General features: G+C 66.5%; 1 protein-coding gene across 1 annotated transcript in view; it reads right to left on the reverse strand.

The window, feature by feature from the left end:
* ARAP1 (ArfGAP with RhoGAP domain, ankyrin repeat and PH domain 1) overlaps positions 1-20209 on the reverse strand; it is a 61267-nt gene that overhangs the window by 34019 nt on the left and 7039 nt on the right. The window contains 6 exon segments of the mRNA XM_063328026.1: positions 1336-1405; positions 3748-3888; positions 6092-6195; positions 6427-6491; positions 9122-9249; positions 17184-17942. Of these exon segments, the coding sequence (XP_063184096.1) occupies positions 1336-1405; positions 3748-3888; positions 6092-6195; positions 6427-6491; positions 9122-9249; positions 17184-17854 (1179 nt within the window). The 5' untranslated portion in view covers positions 17855-17942.

A 20209-nucleotide genomic window follows, 5' to 3' on the forward strand; every position in this document is an offset into this window, starting at 1 on the left:
GGAAGCTTCAAGATGGGATGGGTACCACCCTGGGATCACAATGCTGAGAGCATCCATGTCCCAAACGCTCCGAGACGGGATGGTACCGCCCCGGGATCACAATGCCCAGAGCATCCATGTCCGAGAAGCCCCGAGACAGGATGGGTACCACCCTGGGATTGCAATGCTGAGGGCATCCGTGCCCAGGAAGCCCCGAGATGGGATGGTACCACCCTGGGATCGTGATGCCGAGAGCATCCGTGTCCAGAATCTCCAAGACAGGGTGGGTACCGCCCTGGGATCACGATGCCAAGAACATCCACGTCCTGAAGGCTCCAAAGCAGGATGGTACCACCCTGGGATCGCAATGCCCAGAACATCCATGTCCAGAATACTCCAGAGAGACAGGACAGTACTGCCCCGGGATCGCGATGCTGAGAACATCCGTGTCCAGGAAGTCCCGAGACAGGATAGGTACCACCCTGGGATCATGATGCCAAGAGAATCTGTGTCCCACAGGCTCTGAGATGGGATGGTACTGCCCCAGGATGGCAATGCCCAGAGCATCCGTGTCCCAAAGGCTTCAAGACAGGGTGGGTACCATCCCAGGATCACGATGCCAAGGGCACCTGTGCCCCAAAGGCTCCAAGACAGGTTGGATACCATCCTGGGATCGCAATGCCAAGAGCATCCGTGTCCTAAAGGCTCTGAGACGGGATGGTACCGCCCCACGATCACGATGCCGACAGCATCTGTGCCCAGAATAATCTGAGATGGGATTGGTACCACCCCGGGATGGTGATGCCAAGAGCATCCATGTCCGGGAGGCTCCGAGATGGGATGGTACCACCCTGGGATCGTGATGCCAAGAGCATCCGTGTCCGGAATCTCCAAGACAGGAGGGGTACCGCCCCGGGATCGTGATGCCAAGAGCATCCGTGTCCAGAATCTCCAAGACAGGGTGGGTACCACCCCGGGATCACGATGCCAAGAGCATCTATGTCTGGGAGGCTCCAAGACGGGATGGTACCACCCCGGGATCACAATGCCGAGAGCATCTGTGTCCAGAATAATCCAAGACGGGATGGGTACCACCCCAGGATCATGATGCCGAGAGCATCTGTGTCCAGAATAATCCAAGACGGGATGGTACTGCCTCGGGATGGTGATGCGGAGAGCATCGGTGTCCAGGAGGCTCCAAGAATCCCATCCCGGTGCCGGCATCACCCCAGCACCCACCAGGGATGCCGCCCCTTGGCACAGCCGGGATGCCCAGAGGGACCTGGCCCCTTTGTGGGGGCCGGTGGGGGGGGGCGTTTCTCACCCTGAGCCCCCACGTCCCCCCTCCAGACTCACCTTTTCGCTGTCAAAATAGCGGAGGTAGTCGGCGTCCAGCTTCACCCAGCGCCTCTGGTAGATGTAGGACCTGGGAAGGGACCGCAGGGACCCGGTGGAGGGGACGGGAGCTGGTGGGACCCCCAAACCCCCCCCCCCGGGGCTGGGGCAGCCCCCGCCCCGCTCGCCCCACGGCACGTGCGCCCTTGAACTTGGTGGAGGGGTGAGACACGGGGACGCGGCTCCTGCCTTCACGCCCCAGTTGCCAAAAGCCCGGGGGCCACCTCGCCATCGATCCCGGGGGGACGGCGATGGGGACTTTGTGCTTCCCTCCAATTAAAAACGTGGAGCTGGGAAAAGGGAGCGGGGGGGCTGCCCCTAAACCCCCCCCCCACACGCACACACCCCCCCCCCCCCAGAATCCCGATTTGCAATTATTGCTCAGGACCTGACGAGGGTTGAACGCAGGGGGGACCCGTGCCGGGGAGGTGGGGGCTGGTGGCACCCCGGGCTCCTGTGTGACAGAGGCGGGAGCGATGGGATGGGGATGGGGTGGGGGGGGGATGTGGGGGGGGTCCCAAGGCTGGAGCAGAGCCCACGGGGGGACCCCTTCACCCCACCGAGCATCAAACTCCGCAGCCCATCCACCCCGGCGTCGGGGCTGCAGGGGAAGCCAAGCTGGGGCAAGCCCTGGGATGCAGCCCCTGACCACCCCCCCCTCCCCGGCCCCCCCGGTGCCCCCCCCGGCCCCACAGCTCCGCGTTGCTCAAGGGTTGGTTTGCCCAGGAAGGGTTTCGCCATCCCTCGCCGCACGTCACGCTCGGCCTCTGCGGAACCGGCGACCGCAGCCGGGATGAAAAGCGCTCGGCTCTGTCGCGGTTTGGGGGGCGGGGGGGGATGTCCCACTCCTGTCCCTGTCCCCTGGGGGACACAGACCCCCATCCCCCCAGGCCCCCAGCCCTGCCCCGGCTGCTTTTAGCTGCTGAGGGCTCAGGGGTTTTCCTGCCATCGCCTTCCCCAGGCTCCGGAGCTGCAGCCGGAGCTTCCTCCTCCTCCTCCTCTTCCTCCTCCTCTTCCTCCTCCTCGCCGGGCTGCAGCTTGCCCACAGCCCGGCTGCAGCTTGCCCCAAACATCCCTCCAAGGCTCCGGCTTGATTTTTGCCTCCCAGCTGGCAAAAGGGCTCTTTGAGCAGGTTCTGTGCCGGGATGGGGGCAAGCGAGGTCCCTGGGCTACTTGGGCTCCCTGTGCACACTGGTCTCACTGGCCTCCCTGGGCTAGTTGGGCTTCCTAGACTCATTGGTCTCCCTGGGCTCATTGGGCTACCTGAGCTCCCTAGGTTCCCTGGGCTCATTGGACTACCTGGGATCACTGGGCTACCTGAGCTTGCTGGGCTTGTTGGGCTCACTTGGCTAGCTGGGCTCCTTGGTCTTGCTGGGCTCATTGGGCTACCTGAGCTCCCCAGGTTCCCTGGGCTCACTTGGCTAGCTGGGCTACCTGAGCTCTCTGGGCTTGTTGGGCTCACTTGGCTAGCTGGGCTCCCTGGACTCACTGAGCTCCCTGGGTTCCCTGAGCTCGCTGGGCTACCTGGGCTTGCTGGGCTCGTTGGGCTACCTGTGCACACTGGGATCACTGGCCTCCACGGGATCGCTGGGCTACCTGAGCTCACTGGGCTCACTTGACTAGCTGGGCTCCTTGGGTTCACTGGGCTCATTGGGCTACCTGGGCTCACTGGGCTACCTGACCTCTCTGGGCTTGTTGGGCTTGCTTGGCTAGCTGGGCTCTCTAGGCTCATTGGGCTACCTGGGCTCCCTGTGCACACTGGGCTCACTGACCTCCCCGGGCTCTTTGGGCTACCTGAGCTCGTTAGGCTTGTTGGGCTCATTTGGCTAGCTGGGCCCCCTGGGCTACCTGGGCTAGTTGGGCTCCCTGGGCTATGTGGGCTACCTGGGTTCCGCGGGCTACCAGGGCTCGCTCACCCTCCAGCACAGGGACACGCACCCAGTAGCCCCCATAGCCTGAGGAAGGCATTTTCACCAAAAATGGGGGGTTTTAACCCAAATTAGGCGTTACCCAAAGTCATCCCCTTTCACCCCCGGCAGCACCCGCTCCGAAAAAGGCTTTTTCACCAAAAGTGGGGGGGTTTAACCCAAAGTAGGCGTTACCCAAAGCCAATCCCTTCTCGCCCCCAGCAGCACCCGCTCCGAAAAAGGCGTTTTCACCAAAAATGGGGGGGTTTAACCCAAATTAGGCGTTACTCAAAGCCATCCCCTTTTCGCAGGCAAACGACCCCCCCGCCGTGGGCAGGAACCCTTGGGGGGAGAAGCGGGGAGCGTCGTGTCCCGTCCCCCCCCAGCTCCGGGGACACGCGCGAGGCAGCGGTGGGCGTCCGTGTCCCCATGTCCCCCCCCCCCACTGCCCCGTCCCCTCACTCACCCCTGCGGCGGGTTCTTGTCCAGCCACCCCTCTTTGATGGGGGGCGAGGGGGGGGCGGCGGCGGGGCCCTCCATGCTGCCAGAGCCGGGGGGCGCGGGGGGACGCGGGCTGGGGTCCCTGTCACTCCAGCCGCTGCCACCGCTGGGGACACAGAGCCGGGGGAGGAGGGGTAAGAGCTGGCGGTCCCCAAGGCGGGGGAGCTGGTGGCCGGGCGGGCACAGCTCCCCCCCCCCCGCCCCTCCCCGCCCCCCCCCAGCCCGCTGCAGCCTCCCCATGTCCTTCCCCCGGGCGCGGGCACGGCCAGCGAGAGGGGACAACAGCGGTGACAGTCCCCGTGGGGGGGTCCCGGTCTGTCCCCCGGCGCAGGGGACGGCAGGGACCCAGTGGCAGCGCTGGGAAGGGGGACAGGGACCCTCCCGGGGACACACACACACACACACACACACACACACACACACACCCCCCACACGGAACCAGCGAGGAGCAGAGCAGCTCTCGGGGCGTGCGGGGTCACGCACACGCATCACACGTGAGTACGGGCACGCACGCGTGACACACACCAGTGCACACGCATCCCCTACCGCGCACACGCGTGTGCACACACACCCTGCACACGCATCCCCAGTCATGCACACAGGTGCAAACACGCATGCACACGCATCCCCAGCCACGCACACGCGTGTGCGCACACACCCCTGCACACGCATCCCCAGCCACGCACACATGGGCAAACACGCATGCACACGCATCCCCAGCTGCGCACACGTGTGCGCGCACACACCCCTGCCTCCCCAGCTGTGCACACACGTGAACACACCCCTGCACACGCAACCCCAGCCGGGCACATGCGTGTGCACACACGCCCTGCACACGCTTCCCTTGCTCTGCACACATGTGCACACACGCCCCTGCACACGCATCCCCAGCTGTGCACACACGTGTGCACACACGCCCTGCACACGCATCCCCAGCCATGCACACGTGTGTGCACACACACCCTGCACACGCATCCCCAGCCACGCACACGCGTGTGCACACACCCCCTGCACACGCACCCCCAGCCACGCACACATGGGCAAACACGCATGCACACGCATCCCCAGCTGTGCACACACGTGCATGCACACACACCCTGCACACGCATCCCCAGCCACACACATGCATCCCCATCCATGCACATGTGTGCATGCACACACCGCGGCACACGCATCCCCAGCGGCACACACGTGTGCACACACACACCTGTACATGTCTCCACAACCATGCACACGTGCGTGCACACACGCCCCTGCACACGCATCCCCAGCCACGCACACGTGTGCACACACCCCTGAACGTGCATCCCCAACCATGCGCGCATGCATGCACACGCACCCTGCACACACAACCCCAGCCGTGCACGCACACCCTGCACACACGTCCCCATCTATGAACACGTGCGCCCACACGCATGCACACGCACCCCCAGCCATGCACACGTGCGCATCCTTGCACACGCATCCCCAGCCATGCACACACACGTGCCCGCGCATCCCCGTCTGCGCACATGCGTGCACACACACACCCTTGCACACGCGTCCCCAGCCATGCACACACGTCCCCATCTATGCACGCGTGTGCACACACACGTGCACACGCACCCCCAGCCCTGCACACACGCGTGTGCACACAGGTACCCCCTGCCCACGTGCGGCTGCACCGGTTCCCACACACCACCTTGCACACCTCGCTCCTGCCCACGTGTGCACACGCGTGTCCCCTCCCTGTGCGCACACACACATGTGTCCCCCTCCCTGTGCACACACACACACGTGTCCCCTCCCTGTGCACACACTTGTCCCCTCCCTGTGCACACACACATGTGTGTCCCCTCCCTGTGCACACGCACACGTGTCCCTTCCCTGTGCACACACACACACGTGTCCCCTCCCTTTGCACACACATGTCCCCTCCCTGTGCACACGCACACACATGTCCCCTCTCTGTGCACACACACACGTGTCCCCTCCCTTTGCACACACATGTCCCCTCCCTGTGCACACACATGCACACGTGTCCCTTCCCTGTGTGCGCACACACACACGCGTGTCCCATCGCTGTGCGCACACGCACACACGTGTCCCCTCCCTGTGCGCACACACACACGTGTGTCCTCTCCCTCTGCACACACACACACGTGTCCCCTCCCTCTGCACACACACACACACGTGTCCCCTCCCTGTGCGCACACACACACGTGTCCCCTCCCTCTGCACACACACACACGTGTGTCCCCTCCCTGTGCACACACGTGTCCCCTCCCTGTGCGCACACACGCACACGCGTGCCACACGCGCTCTCCTACTTGTGGGGCCCGGCCTCGCCGCCCTCCTCCAGGAGCTCGTCCTCGCTGCAGAGGCTGTCGAGGCGCAGGGACCGCGGCCGCCCCGTCCCGGGCTCCGCACCCTCCTGCGGGGACAGAGGAGGGTGACATGGACCCACAGCTGTCCCCTTGTGCCCCCCACCCCGTCCCGCGCCCGATCCAGCCCCAGTGAAGGCTCAGCTCCGTCCCGCCGCCCACCACCGCAGCAGAGCTGCCCCCCCAGCCCTGCCCGGTGTCCCCAGAGCAGCCCAGTGCCACCCCCTCTCCCTTGGGGACAGTCACCCAGCGCCACTCAGCACCCCCACGGTGGGACCCACCTTGTCGCCCATGTCCCCCAGGGCTAATTCCTCCTCCCAGCCGCAGCCCTCGTAGTCCGAGTCATCTGCAAAAGCCAGGGGGGGAAGATGCTGGGGGTCAGCTAGAGTCCTGTCACCCTCTGCCACCCCCTGTCACCCCCCCTGCCTGTCCCCACCAGCGCCAGAGCCCGGGGAGGGGGAGGAAGGGTTTCCCCCTCCCTCTGCCCTTGGCAAACAACCCCTCTGGAGGCGGGGTGGGGGGGGGGTGGTTATCCAGGAGTTTGGAAAAGAGCAGGGAAGGGCAAAGTCCCGCCAGTGACAACTCCCGGCGGTGTCACAACCCTCCTGTCACCGCTGGGAGGGGACTTGGGTGCCACCACGGCTTCACCCCGGAGCTCCTGTTGCTGGGGGGGCGGGGGGGTGTCCCTCCAGCTTGGTTTCCAGGGGGGATTTCCCTCCCCCAGTCCCGGTTCCTCCTCATCCAGCACCCTCAGCAGCAGACACCCCGGCCAGCCAGCGCCCATCCCGCGGGGGACAAGTGGCCCCCGACAGCCTGGCCCTCGCAGGTGCCATCTGCCAGCCCTGGTGATGACCACAACCAGGTTTCTTCCCAAATCCTAATCCCGAGGACACTGTTATGGTCCTGAGGACGCTTTTATGGGCCCGAGGATGCTGTTGTGGTCCTGAGGATGCTGTTACGGTCCAGAGGATGCTGTAACATCCCGAGGATGCTGTTATGGTCCCAAGGATGCTGTTATGGGCCTGAGGATGCTGTTATGGCCCAGAGGATGCTGTTGTGGTCCAGGGGATGCTGTTGTGGTCCAGGGGATGCTCTTATGGGTCCAAGCATCTCTTATGGGCGCGAGGATGCTGTTATGGCCCAGAGGATCCTGTTACGGGCCCAAGGATCCTGATATGGCCCAGAGGATGCTGTTACTGTCCCGAGGATGCTGTTAACATCCTGAGGATGCTGTTATGGTCCAGAGGATGCTGTTGTGGTCCAAGGGATGCTGTTATGGTCCAGAGGATGCTGTTGTGGTCCAAGGGATGCTGTTATGGGCCTGAGGATGCTGTTGTGGTCCAGAGGATGCTGTTGTGGTCCAAGGGATGCTGTTATGGGCCTGAGGATGCTGTTGTGGTCCAGAGGATGCTGTTATGGCCCAGAGGATGCTGTAACAGCCTGAGGATGCTGTTATGGGGCCAAGGATACTGTAACATCCCAAGGATGCTGTTGTTGTCCAGGGGATGCTGTAACATCCCAAGGATGCTGTTATGGTCCAGAGGATGCTGTTGTGGCCCAGGGGATGCTGTAACATCCCGAGGATGCTGTTGTGGTCCAGAAGATGCTGTTATGGCCCAGAGGATGCTCTTATGGGCACGAGGATGCTGTTATGGTCCAGAGGATGCTCTTATGGTCCAGAGGATGCTGTAACATCCCGAGGATGCTGCTATGGGCCTGAGGATGCTGTTGTTGTCCAGGGGATGCTGTAACATCCCGAGGATGCTGTTATGGCCCAGAGGACACTGTTGTGGTCCAGAGGATGCTGTAATATCCCAAGGATGCTGTTGTGGTCCAGAGGATGCTGTTATGGTCCAGAGGATGCTGTAACATCCCAAGGACGCTGTTATGGGCCTGAGGATGCTGTAACATCCCGAGGATGCTATTATGGGGCCAAGGATACTGTAACATCCCAGGGATGCTGTTGTGGTCCAGAGGATGCTGTTGTGGGCCAGAGGATGCTGTTATGGACCAGAGGACGCTGTAATATCCCAAGGATGCTGTTGTGGTCCAGAGGATGCTGTTGTGGGCCAGAGGATGCTGTTGTGGGCCAGAGGACGCTGTAATATCCCAAGGATGCTGTTGTGGTCCAGAGGATGCTGTTACGGGCCTGAGGATGTCATTAACATCCCAAGGATGCTGTCGTTGCCCAGAGGGTGCTTTTATGGCCCAGAGGTTGCTTTTTTCAGGCCAGGGAGCTGTTTTCAGGCCAGGATGGCCCCCCTACCCCGGCTGCGCGGGGGCGAGTAGATGCTCTCCCTGGGCACGTGTCCTTCCCTCCACACACCCACCCGGCGCTCGCTGCCTTTAAGTGCAGAGGAGCAGCCGGGACACGGGGCAGGAGCCGCTTTCCTCCCCCCATCGCCCCCCCAGCAGCAGAAGGGTAACCCCTCCGTCCGCACCTTCTCCTGCCTTTTGCAACACACCCCGGCTCCCAGTTCAACCAGTGCAGCAGCCCCCAAACCAGGGCTGTGCCCCTCCCCCGATTCCGCATCCCACCCTGCAGCCGGTCGGGGCCCGGTGACCCCCCCACCAAGGAGGGGACCCCCCCCCTCCTTCAGCCCCCACCGGCTGCATCTGGGGGCCATCCGAAGGCATAATATATTTATCATCTCCGCTGGATTTATTTTTCCTGCGTTAATCGGAGCGGTTGCCCTCAGAGCCCACGCAAACCCTTCGCTCCCCCCTTTCCAGGGCCCCCAAAATGCCCCCCCAAACCGGGGTCTTGCAGCCCCTGAGACAGCCCCCCCCGCCCAGCCCAGATAGCGAAGGAGGGGATGGAGTAGGGAGGGACACGGCAAAAGGGAGGAGGAGGAGAAGGAGGAGGAAGGCCCAGCGCCCATGGCATGGGCAGGAAAACGCCTCAAGGGACAATTTGAGACAAGGGGGAATTTTTTTTGGGGGGGGGGGGGGGTAGGGACACCAGTTTGTACTCACCGAACTCAGGCACGAAGGGGAAGGTGGCCTTGGGGAGCAGCTCTGGGGGCTTCGCACGGGGAAGGAGAGCCGGGGGGACGGCGGGGGGTCCGGCGGGGGGAACGGGGACCCCCTCTGGGGCAGGGACGCTGCGGGAGAGACGAGCCTTACACCAACCCGCCCCCCCCTTTCCTTCCAACCCCCACCCCCCCACACCCCGCACCCCCAGCCACCCCGGGGGTGCCAGAGGACCCCCAGCCCAGCCAGCTTCACTTCGCCCAAAAGGCATCACCCACCCCAACCCTGCCCACCCCCCCGCCCCCCCCCCCCGGGGTGATACTGGTGTTTTTCCAGCCGGAAAATATTTCCCAGCCTCCAAAGTCACGTCCCGGCGGCTGCCACCGTGGGCCACGGCCCTTCTCTGCCTCCCAGGGTGGGATGGGGGGTCCCGAGGGTGGGGTGTCTCCAGGGTGGGATAGGGGGTCCCGGAGGGGGAAGGGGGGGCGGTCCCCAAGGCGGGATGGGGGGGTCCTGGAGAGGGGTCCTGGCGGGGGGAGGTGTCCCCAGGGCGGGTTTGAGGGCCCCCGGGGGGGGTCCCCAGGGCAGGACTCTCACAGACCCCAGGGGACCCTCGTAGACCCCGGGGAACCTTCATAGAACCCTGGTGGACCCTCGCAGACCCTGGGGACCCTCATGGACCCCAGGGGACCCTCGTAGACCCCCAGGGGACCTTCATAGACCCTGGGGGACCCTCACAGACCCTGGGGACCCTCATGGACCCCAGGGGACCCTCGTAGACCCCCAGGGGACCTTCATAGACCCTGGGGGACCCTCACAGACCCTGAGGACCCTCATGGACCCCAGGGGACCCTCGTAGACCCCCAGGGGACCTTCATAGACCCTGGGGGACCCTCACAGACCCTGGGGACCCTCATGGACCCCAGGGGACCCTCGTAGACCCCGGGGGACTCTTGTAGACCTTAGGGGACCCTCACAGTCCCGGAGGACCCTCGCAGACCCCAGGGGACCCTCGTAGACCCTGGAGGACCCTCATGGACACCGGGGGACCCTCGTAGACCCCCGGGGGACCTTCATAGACCCCAGGGGACCCTCATAGACCCTGGAGGACCCTCATGGACACCGGGGGACCCTCGTAGACCCCAGGGGACCTTCATAGACCCCGGGGGACCCTCGCAGACCCTGGGGACCCTCACAGACCCCAGGGGACCCTCGTAGACCCTGGAGGTCCCTCATGGACCCCAGGGGACCCTCGTAGACACCAGGGGACCCTCGTAGACCTTAGGGGACCCTCGTAGACCCCAGGGGACCCTCATAGACCCTGGAGGACCCTCACGGACACCAGGGGACCCTCATACACTCTGAGGGACCCTCATAGACCCCGGGGGATCCTCGCAGACCCCGGGGGACCCTCATGCCGGCACCGAAGTCACCGTCCCCATCCCGGCCCCCGCTGCTTCCCCAAGCAGGACCCATCACAGCGAGCCCCAAAGCCCAGCATCGCCCCACGGCCACCCCGCAGGGACTCTGGGTGGCCACCGGCACCCTGGGGTCCCTGGGGATGGCCACCAGCCATCCCCAGATGGCCAGCTGGGGAGCGGGGGAACTGATCCCTGGGATTCTCCTCCGCCGGGGGCCGCCTGGCCTCACTTCCCACGGCCATTGCCATGGGAACCGGCCACAGGCAGGGAGTGCAGGCAGGGAGGGCAGGGAATGCAGGCAGGGAAGGCAGGGAATGCAGGCAGGGGAGTGCAGGCAGGGAGGGCAGGCAGGGAAGGCAGGGAATGCAGGCAGGGGAGTGCAGGCAGGGAGGGCAGGCAGGGAGGGCAGGCAGGGAGGGCAGGGAATGCAGGCAGGGAAGGCAGGGAATGCAGGCAGGGGAGTGCAGGCAGGGAGGGCAGGCAGGGAAGGCAGGGAATGCAGGCAGGGGAGTGCAGGCAGGGAGGGCAGGCAGGGAGGGCAGGCAGGGAGGGCAGGGAATGCAGGCAGGGAGGGCAGGCAGAGGGTGCAGGCAGGGAATGCAGGGAATGCAGGCAGGGAATGCAGGCAGGGAGGGCACGCAGGGAGGGCAGGCAGGGGGTGCAGGCAGGGAAGGCAGGAGTGCAGGCCGGGAATGCAGGCAGGGAGGGCAGGCAGGGAGGGCACAGGAGTGCAGGCAGGGAGGGCAGGCAGGGAATGCAGGCAGGGAGGCCAGGGAATGCAGGCAGGGAATGCAGGAGGGAATGCAGGCAGGGGGTGCAGGCAGGGGGGTGCAGGCAGGGGGTGCAGGCAGGGAGGGCAGGCAGGGGAATGCAGGAGGGAATGCAGGCGGGGGTGCAGGCAGAGGGTGCAGGCAGGGAGGGCAGGCAGGGAGTGCAGGCAGGGAGTGCAGGCAGGGGGTGCAGGCAGGGAGGGCAGGCAGGGAGTGCAGGCAGGGGGTGCAGGCAGGGGGTGCAGGCAGGGAGGGCAGGCAGGGGGTGCAGGCAGGGAGGGCAGGCAGGGAGGGCAGGCAGGGGGGGCAGGCAGGGGGTGCAGAGACAGCTGGGATGCAGCAACTGTCACCCCCAACACGGGCAAGCATCATCCCCACGTGGGCCAGCGTCACCCCCACATGGGCCAGCACCACCCTGACATGGGCCAGCATCATGCCCAACATGGGCAAGCATCACCCCACCATGGGCAAGCATCACCCCCAACATGGCAAGCACCACCGGGACATGGGCCAGCGTCACCCTGACATGGGCAAGCATCATCCAGAGATGGGCCAGCATCATCCAGACATGGGCAAGCATCATCCAGAGATGGGCAAGCAACACCCTGACATGGGCAAGCACCACCCCCACCATGGGCCAGCATCATCCAGTCATGGGCAAGCATCACTCCTACCATGGGCCAGCATCATCCAGAGATGGGCAAGTGTCACCCTGACACGGGCCAGCATCATCCTCAACATGGGCAAGCACTATGCAGACATGGGCCAGCATCACCCTCTCCATGGGCCAGCATCACCCTGACATGGGCAAGCATCACCCCCACCATTGGTGAGCCTCACAGAGATGTGGGCAAGTATCACCCTGACATGGGCCAGCATCACCCTGACATGGGCCAGCATCATCCCCAAAATGGGCAAGCACTATCCAGACATGGGCAAGCATTACCCTGATGTGGGCAAGTATCACTCCAGACGTGGGCAAGCATCACCCTGACATGGGCCAGCATCATCCCCAACATGGGCAAACACTACCCAGACACGGACCAGCATCACCCTGACAGGGGCACCATCCCCGATGTGGGCAAGTATCACCCAGACATGGGCAAGCATCACCCTGACAGGGGCAAGCATCAGCCCCAACATGGGCAAGCATCATCCAGGTGTGGGCAAACGTCACCCTGACTTGGGCCGGCATCATCCCCCACGTGGGCAAGCACTACCCAGACATGGGCAAGCATCATGCCCGCCATGGGCAAGCATCACTCTGACACGGGCAAGCATTAACCTGATGTGGGCAAGTATCACTCCAGACGTTGGCGAGCATCACTCCCACCATGGGCCAGCATCACCCAGACGTGGGCCAGCATCACCGCAGGCATGGGCAAGCATCACTATGACATGGCAAGCACCACCCGGACATGGGCCAGCATCACCCTGACATGGGCAAGCATCGTCCAGACATGGGCAAGCGTCACCCTCAACACAGGCAAGCATCATCCAGACATGGGCAAGCATCGTCCAGACATGGGCAAGCATCACCCTCAACACAGGCAAGCATCATCCAGACATGGGCAAGTGTCACCCTGACATGGGCCGGCATCACCCCTAGATGGGCAAGTATCACCCCCACCATGGGCAAGCATCACCATGACATGGCAAGCACCACCCTGACATGGGCCAGCATCACCCTGACATGGGCAAGCATCGTCCAGACATGGGCAAGCGTCACCCTCAACACAGGCAAGCATCATCCAGACATGGGCAAGCATCGTCCAGACATGGGCAAGCATCACCCTCAACACAGGCAAGCATCATCCAGACATGGGCAAGTGTCACCCTGACATGGGCCAGCATCACCCCCAGATGGGCAAGTATCACCCCCAGCATGGGCAAGCATCACCATGACATGGCAAGCACCACCCTGACATGGGCCAGCATCACCTCGACATGGGCCAGCATCACCTCGACATGGGCAAGCATCACCCCAGAGGTGGGCTAGCATCACCCTGAGGTGGGCCAGTGTCTCCCCAGACCCGGTCTCAGGCAGGGACCCCCAGTGCCCATCACCGAGGCACATTCCCCTGTTACCCCTGTGGTAGCCCAGGTAGCCACCACGCTCGTGGCCCAGGAGCTCCTGCCATGAGCCGGGCCAGTGTCACACCCATGGGGACCCCCACAGCCCGAGCTGCCCCCCCTTCAAGCCACCGGCGCAGCCAGCCCTGTGCCACCCAGAGAGGGCTCATCCCTGTCCCCAGCCCCGGTGGGGACACGTGGCCACCAGCTCCAGCCGGGCCGAGTCACAGCCACAGCAGCAAGTGTCCCACGGCACCCGGTGACCCACGGAACCCAGTGACCCGCAGCAGTCAGTGACTGACAGCACCGGCTGACCCATGGTGGCCAGTGACCCACCACAGCCAGTGGCCCACAGCAGCAAGCGACCCACAGCACCCTGTAGCCCCTGGCACCCAGTGACCCACAGCAGCCAGTGACCCACTGCAGCCGGTGACCCACGGCACTGGGTGACCCACGGTGGCCAGTGCCCCCCAGCAGCTGGTGACCCACAGCACCCAGTGACCCACCACAGCCAGTGACCCACAGTGGCCAGTGCCCCACGGTGGCCAGTGCCCCCCAGTGGACAGTGACCCACGGCACCCAGTGACCCACAGTGGTCAGTGCCCCCCAGCAGCCGGTGACCTACTGCAGGCAGTGACCCACCGTGGCTGGTGACCCATGGCATCTGGTGACCCACTGCAGCCAGTGCCCCCCAGCAGCCAGTGACCCACAGTGGCCAGTGACCCACAGCACCCAGTCACCCACGGCGGCCAGTGCCCCCCAGCAGATGGCGACCCATGGCACCCGGTGACCCACAGTGGCCAGTGCCCCCCAGCAGCCGGTGACCCACTGCAAGCCACAACAGTTGGAGACCCACGGCAGCCAGTGACCCACGGCGCTTGGTGACCCACAGTGGCCAGAGCCCCCCAGCAGCCGGTGACCCACGGCACCCAGTGCCCACCAGCGGCCAGTGCCCCACGGCACCCAGTGACCCACGGTGGCCAGTGCCCCCCAGCAGCCGGTGACCCACGGCACCCAGTGCCCCCCAGTGGCCAGTGCCCCACGGCACCCAGTGACCCACGGTGGCCAGTGCCCCCCAGCAGCCGGTGACGCACGGCACCCAGTGCCCCCCAGCAGCCGGTGACCCACAGTGGCCAGCGCCCCCCAGCAGCAGCCGACCCACGGCGACCAGTGCCCCCCCCCAGCAGCAGCCGGTGACCGATGGCGGCCGGTGACCCACAGCAGTTGGCGACCCCCGGCGCCAACGTCCCGCCCTCCCCCCGGCAACCCGTTGCCCCCATCCCTGCCCCACCCGAGGGGCAGCCGCTGCCCCCCGGGGGCCAGTTGCCCCGCGGGCCAGTTAGTTGCCCGCCGTCCCCCGGCGCGGCCGGAGCAGGAAGCAGCCGCCCGAGCCCAAGGGGCGGCCATGGTGGCTCCGGCAGCGCCCGTTTCCCCTCACCCCCTTCCCCGCGGTGGCCGCGCTGGCCATCCCTACCCGTGGTGGGCGAGCGGGGCCCCGTCGGTGCGGCGATGGCGGGGCTGTTGTTGGGGGCGGGGGGGAGGGGGGGGGAGGGGGTTGTTGGGGGGTTGTTGTCGCGGCGTGGGGTGGGTGGGGGGGGGGGGAAGCGGAGCTCGTCACCCCCCCCCGGCACTTCCTGCGCCGCGCTCTCGCCCACGAGCCAAACTTCCTGAGCCGGCAAAGCCGCCACCAAACCGCTGGCCACCGGCCTTGGCCGCTCACTGGCCACCTCCCGGAGAGGGGCAGGGTTGAAGAAGCGCCCCCCCCACCCTCCCCCCCCCCCCTCCTCCCCCCCCCCCCTCCCGCAAGGCTACTTTGTTGGCGGCGGGGGGGGGGGGGTTTGGGGACCACCTCGGTGCAGATGGGGAGGTGGAGACCCCCCCTCGCCATGCCGAGCCGCGGGTGGTTGCCCACCCCATGGGGTGCTAGCCCACCCATCGCCTGCCCTTTGTGGCTCTCAGACCCCCCCTCCGGGGGGGGCGGGCAAAGCATTTGCGGGGGGGGGGGCGGGAAGCATTTTGGCGGGGGGGGGGTGACCTGCACCCACCTCTACCCAGGCGAGGGCAGGGGTCCTGCCCCCCCAGATCCGGCTGGAGCACGGTCGGGGGGGGGTTCAGCCAGCAGCCCCCCCATTTCCATCCTCGGGGGGGCGGGGGGGCGTCTCACCCAGCACCGTCACACAGAGATGGGGCAACCCCCCCCCGCCCCCGAACCGGGCTCTGTGTCCCCTTGGGGACCTGCTGGATGCCCCCCCCTGGCTCCAGCAGCACGTCCCTTGGGGTGCTGGGGGGGTCCTGGGGGGGTTCGGGGCGAGGGGGGGTTGGGGATGATACTCAGCATTCCGTCTGTGGCCCCCACATTCCCACCCCCCCCGCCAGAACAGGGCTCTGTGTCCCCTTGGGGACCTGCTGGATGCCCCCCCCCGGCTCCAGCAGCACGTCCCTTGGGGTGCTGGGGGGTCCTGGGGGGGTTCGGGGGGGGGGGGGGATGATGCTGAGCATCCCACCTGTGGCCCCCACATTCCCCCCCCCGCCAGAACAGCAATCTGTGTCCCCTCGGGAACCTGCTGGACCCCCCCCTCGGCTCCAGCAGCACGTCCCTTGGGGCGCTGGGGGGGTCCTGGGGGGGACCTGGGGGGGGGGCCTGGGAGGGGGGGTGCTGCTCAGCGTCCCGTCTGCGTCCCCCACATGCTCTCCCCCCCCGGCAGGATGCCGGCAGGGAGGTGCTGCGGCTCGGGGGGGTGGGGGGTGTGTGACGAGCCGGGGGAGGCGGGGGGGGGGGGGGGCACAGGACACCGCGGGGGGGGAGGGGGGCTGCGGGCGCTGCTGTCACCAAACCCCGTTTGGCGTCATCCGGCCGCACCAGCCCGGCGTCGTCCCCCCCCCCCCCCCCCGCCCCCCCGAACCCCGCGACGCGGAGCTGCGGTTTCGGGTGTGACGAGTTCATCGGGTCTCAGCGCTGCCGGCACCGGGCTCTGCCCCCCCTCCACCCCCCCCAAGCTGCCGTGGGGGGGGGGAACACGACACAGAAACCCAGCCCCAGGGTGCCCAGGGTGGTCTCATCCAGCCAAGGACAAAATAAATCTATCCCCCCCCCCCCACCGCCCCCGCCCCCGAAAGGTGCATGGAGGTCGGGAGGGGGAAGAGCCGCAGCCCCCCCGCCCGCCGAGCCCACCGGCGGGATTTGCCCCCCCCCACCCCCCAAAAGGGGATGGGGACAAAGCTGGGGTGTTCCCGGAGGTGATGACCCCCCCACACACACGCACCGCGACAGTGTGACACTAGGGGGCACCGCTGTCGCGACAAGAGCAGCCACAGCCCCCGGCCGGACCCCCCCCCACACACATCCCCCCTCCTGATCCCCCCTCCCCCCCCCAGCCCCTCTCCTGATCCCCCCGCCCCGAGCCTGCTGGGGCCCCCCAGGGGGATGTGGTGTGGGGAGGGGACCCCAGGGGGTGTGCTGGGGTCCTGGGGGGGTGGGGGTACCCCCAGGGGGATGCTCGGGTTGGGGGGGTTGGGTACCCTAGGGGATGTGCTGGGTGGGGGGGGTGTTTGGGGAGGGGGGGGTACCCCAAGAGATATGCTGAGGTCTGGGGGGGTTGGATACCCCCAGGGGGATGTGCTGGGGGGGGGGTACCCCCAGGGGATGTGCTGGGGCTGGGGGGGGGAGCGTGTATCCCCAGACGACCCCCACCATCACCCACCCGAGGGTCCCACCCACATGCCAACACCCCCCTCTGGGGACCCCGCCACCTCGGGGGCCCCCCCAGGCTCATGTTGTCCCCCCCCCCGAAGCCCCCTTACCTCCTCTGGGACACGGCCCTGGGGGGCAGCACGGGGGGACGGCTGGGGGGCGGGGGGGTCTTCAGGGACTGGCACTTGCCCTCCAGCTGATGCCGCTTGGCCGGCAGCGGTGGCCGGGGGGGGGTCACAACGCTTTCGGGGGGGCGTTTCTCGGCGAAGTGGGGGGGCTCGGCCACCTCCGGGGCCGGGGGGCGGCTGCGGGGGGCGGGGGAGGGCTCGGGGCCATCAGCCGGTGGCGAGGACGGGGAGAATTTGAGGGGGGGGTGACAGCCCACCCTGGGTGGGATGGGGGGGGGCAGCTGGGTGGCCCCCCCCGACTCCACCATCCCGCCGGAGACGGGGGGACACGGGGATTCCTGCGGTTTTTCCTGCCCCGCCGCGGCGCTTTGGCGGAAAATGTGGCGTTTCATGGGCAGGGGTTTCCTGAGGGGGGGCTGGGGGGGGCCGGGGGGGTCGGCGAAAGCTTTTTGCAAGCCCAGGAGGATGCGGCGACGGTGGCCGGGTAGCAGCACCCCCAGGCGAGTGAGTCCTTCGTCCGTTAGCCCCCGGCAATCCTGCACGGACCGCAGCTCGCCCCGCTGGAAGGGCTCCACGTACTGGGCGAGGTGGAGGGCTCCCAGCCAGGCGGCCACCGGCAGGGACCCCCCCGCATCCTCCTCCTCTTCCTCCATGGCGGGGGGGGGGGGGTGGGGGGTGTCGGTGCGAGGTGTGTGGCTGAGACCCGACGCCGCTCAGTGCATCTCAGGCCGGTCTCAGCACCTGGAGGGAGAGGGGAGGGGGGAAGGAAGAAGTCAGGGTGAGCGCGGGGTCAGGAGCGGCCCCAAAATTTCTATTTCCCATTGAAATGGAGTTTTTAAACGCCTCGTCCCCGACCCCCCCCCCCCCACACACACACACACACCTCGGTGTGTCCCCCTCCCTCCGTGTCCCCCGCACCCTGGGGACGCCAGAGGGTCCCGCTGGAGATGACAAGGTGTAGGTGCCACCCCCCCGCCCCGAGGCACGGTGCCACGGTTCCCAGGCGGGGGGGGGGGCACAGGGTAGGGGGGGCCTGAACCTCCCCCCTCCCCCCTGCAGCCGGACCCCCCCCCGGCAGGATACAGCAGTGACAGCGCCGAGGGACAGCGGGATGTCCCAGGCACCTGGCGGGGACGGGGGGGACGGGGCCTGATTTTGGGACAGGGAGGAGCCGGGGGGAGCTGCTGGCTGCCCCCCCCCCCAGGCCTGTCACCCCCCCAGGGTTGCCTTCCCCCCCCCCCCCCCATGACTGTCACCCCCCAGTGATGTTCCGCCCCAAGGCTGTCCCCCCCCAGGACTGTTGTCCCCCCCCCTACAGCTGTCACCCCCCGCTAGCTGCCACCCCCCATGACTGTCACCCCCCCCAGGGCTGGGTGGGCAACGGGGGACGGGCCCGATCCTGGGTGGGCAGCCGGAGGAGCGGGGGGACACACACGGGCCACCCTCCTCACGGCGCCGCCGGTGACCCCGGCGCACGTTGTTATTTTGGGGTTTGGTGGCGGCTTTTTTAGCCCCACTGAGGAGGAGGAGGAGGAGGAGGAGGGTTTCCTGGGGCTGGAAATGGGCCGAAATGGGTCAAAACGGGCCCAAGGACAGTCACGCTGGCTCTGAGTCAGGCCCCACCGGACGGCGCTCGCGGCAGCGGGGGACGGTTCCAGCCCCCAGGAGCTTCCCGCTGGTCCCAGTAAAGCCAACCAGCAGCGCCAAAAATCCCTGAATCCGCATAAAAACCCGGGGGGGGGGGACCCACCATGCACAGACTGGCCCCATCCCTCGCCCACCCCCGCAGCTATAAAAAACAACCCATTTCCTATAAAAATAGCCAAGTGACGGCGCTGGGTGACACCGCTGTCACGGGGCTATGGGTGCTCCGCGGCCCGCGTCCTGGGGACATGGTGACACCGGCGGGGGGGGGCCCCACACGTGTCCCCTTCCCGGAGTCACCGCAAGCGTCACCCAGTGCCACTGGTGATGGCAGCACAGGTGCTGAGGCCATCGAGGTGGCGTCGGACAGACCCTGGGGCGGCCATTGCTCCTGTTCATCGGGGATGGGGACGGGGAGCAGGGCCAGGGATGAGGACAGGGGACAGGGATGGGGAGCTGGGGCAGGGAGCTGGGACGAGGAGTGAAGATGGGAACTGGGGACAGGGAGCAGGGATGGGGACCGAGGACGGGGAGCAGGGACGGGGAGCAGGGACGGGTACTGGGGACAGGGGGTGAGGATGGGGAGCCGTGACGGGGAGCAGGGATGGGGAGCGGGGATGGGGACCAGGGACGAGGCATGAGGATGGGGATTGGGGACAGGGAGCAGGGATGGGGACTAGGGACGGGTACTGGGGATTGGGAGCGTGGATGGGGAACAGGGTCCAGGGATGGGGAGCAGGGATGGGAATCAGGGATGGGGACTAGGAACAGGGACTGGGGACAAGGTATGAGGACCAGGGACGGCGACGGGGATAGGGAGCGGGGACGGAGATCGGGATGAAGACTGGGGACAGGGAGTGAGGATGGGGAGTGGGGACGTGGACCAGGGAGGAGGGATGGGGACTGGGGATGGAGACCGGGGACTGGGACAGGGACACAGACCAGGGATGGGGAGTGGGGACAGGGACTGGGGATGGGGAGCAGGGACAGGGAGCAGGGATGGGGACAGGGATGGGGACCGGGGTCCAGGGATAAGGAGCAGGGATGGGGATCAGGAACAGGGACTAGGGACGGGGACCAGGTATGAGGACCAGGGACGGTGATGAGGATAAGGAGCGGGGACGGGGACCAGGGATGGGTACTGGGGACAGGGAGCAAGGACGGAGAGTGGGGATGTGGACCAAGGATGAGGACCGGGGATGGGGACCGGGGACGGAGAGTGGGGACAGGGAGCGGGGATGGGGACTGGGAATGGGGACGGGGAGTGGGGAGCGGGTATGGGGACCAGGGAACAACGATGGGGACTGGGGATAAGGACCGGGGATGGGGAGCCAGGACAGGGACCAGGGGTGGGGACTGGGGAC

Source organism: Chroicocephalus ridibundus, chromosome 1 (assembly GCF_963924245.1).
Source record: "Chroicocephalus ridibundus chromosome 1, bChrRid1.1, whole genome shotgun sequence".
NCBI lineage: Eukaryota > Metazoa > Chordata > Aves > Charadriiformes > Laridae > Chroicocephalus > Chroicocephalus ridibundus.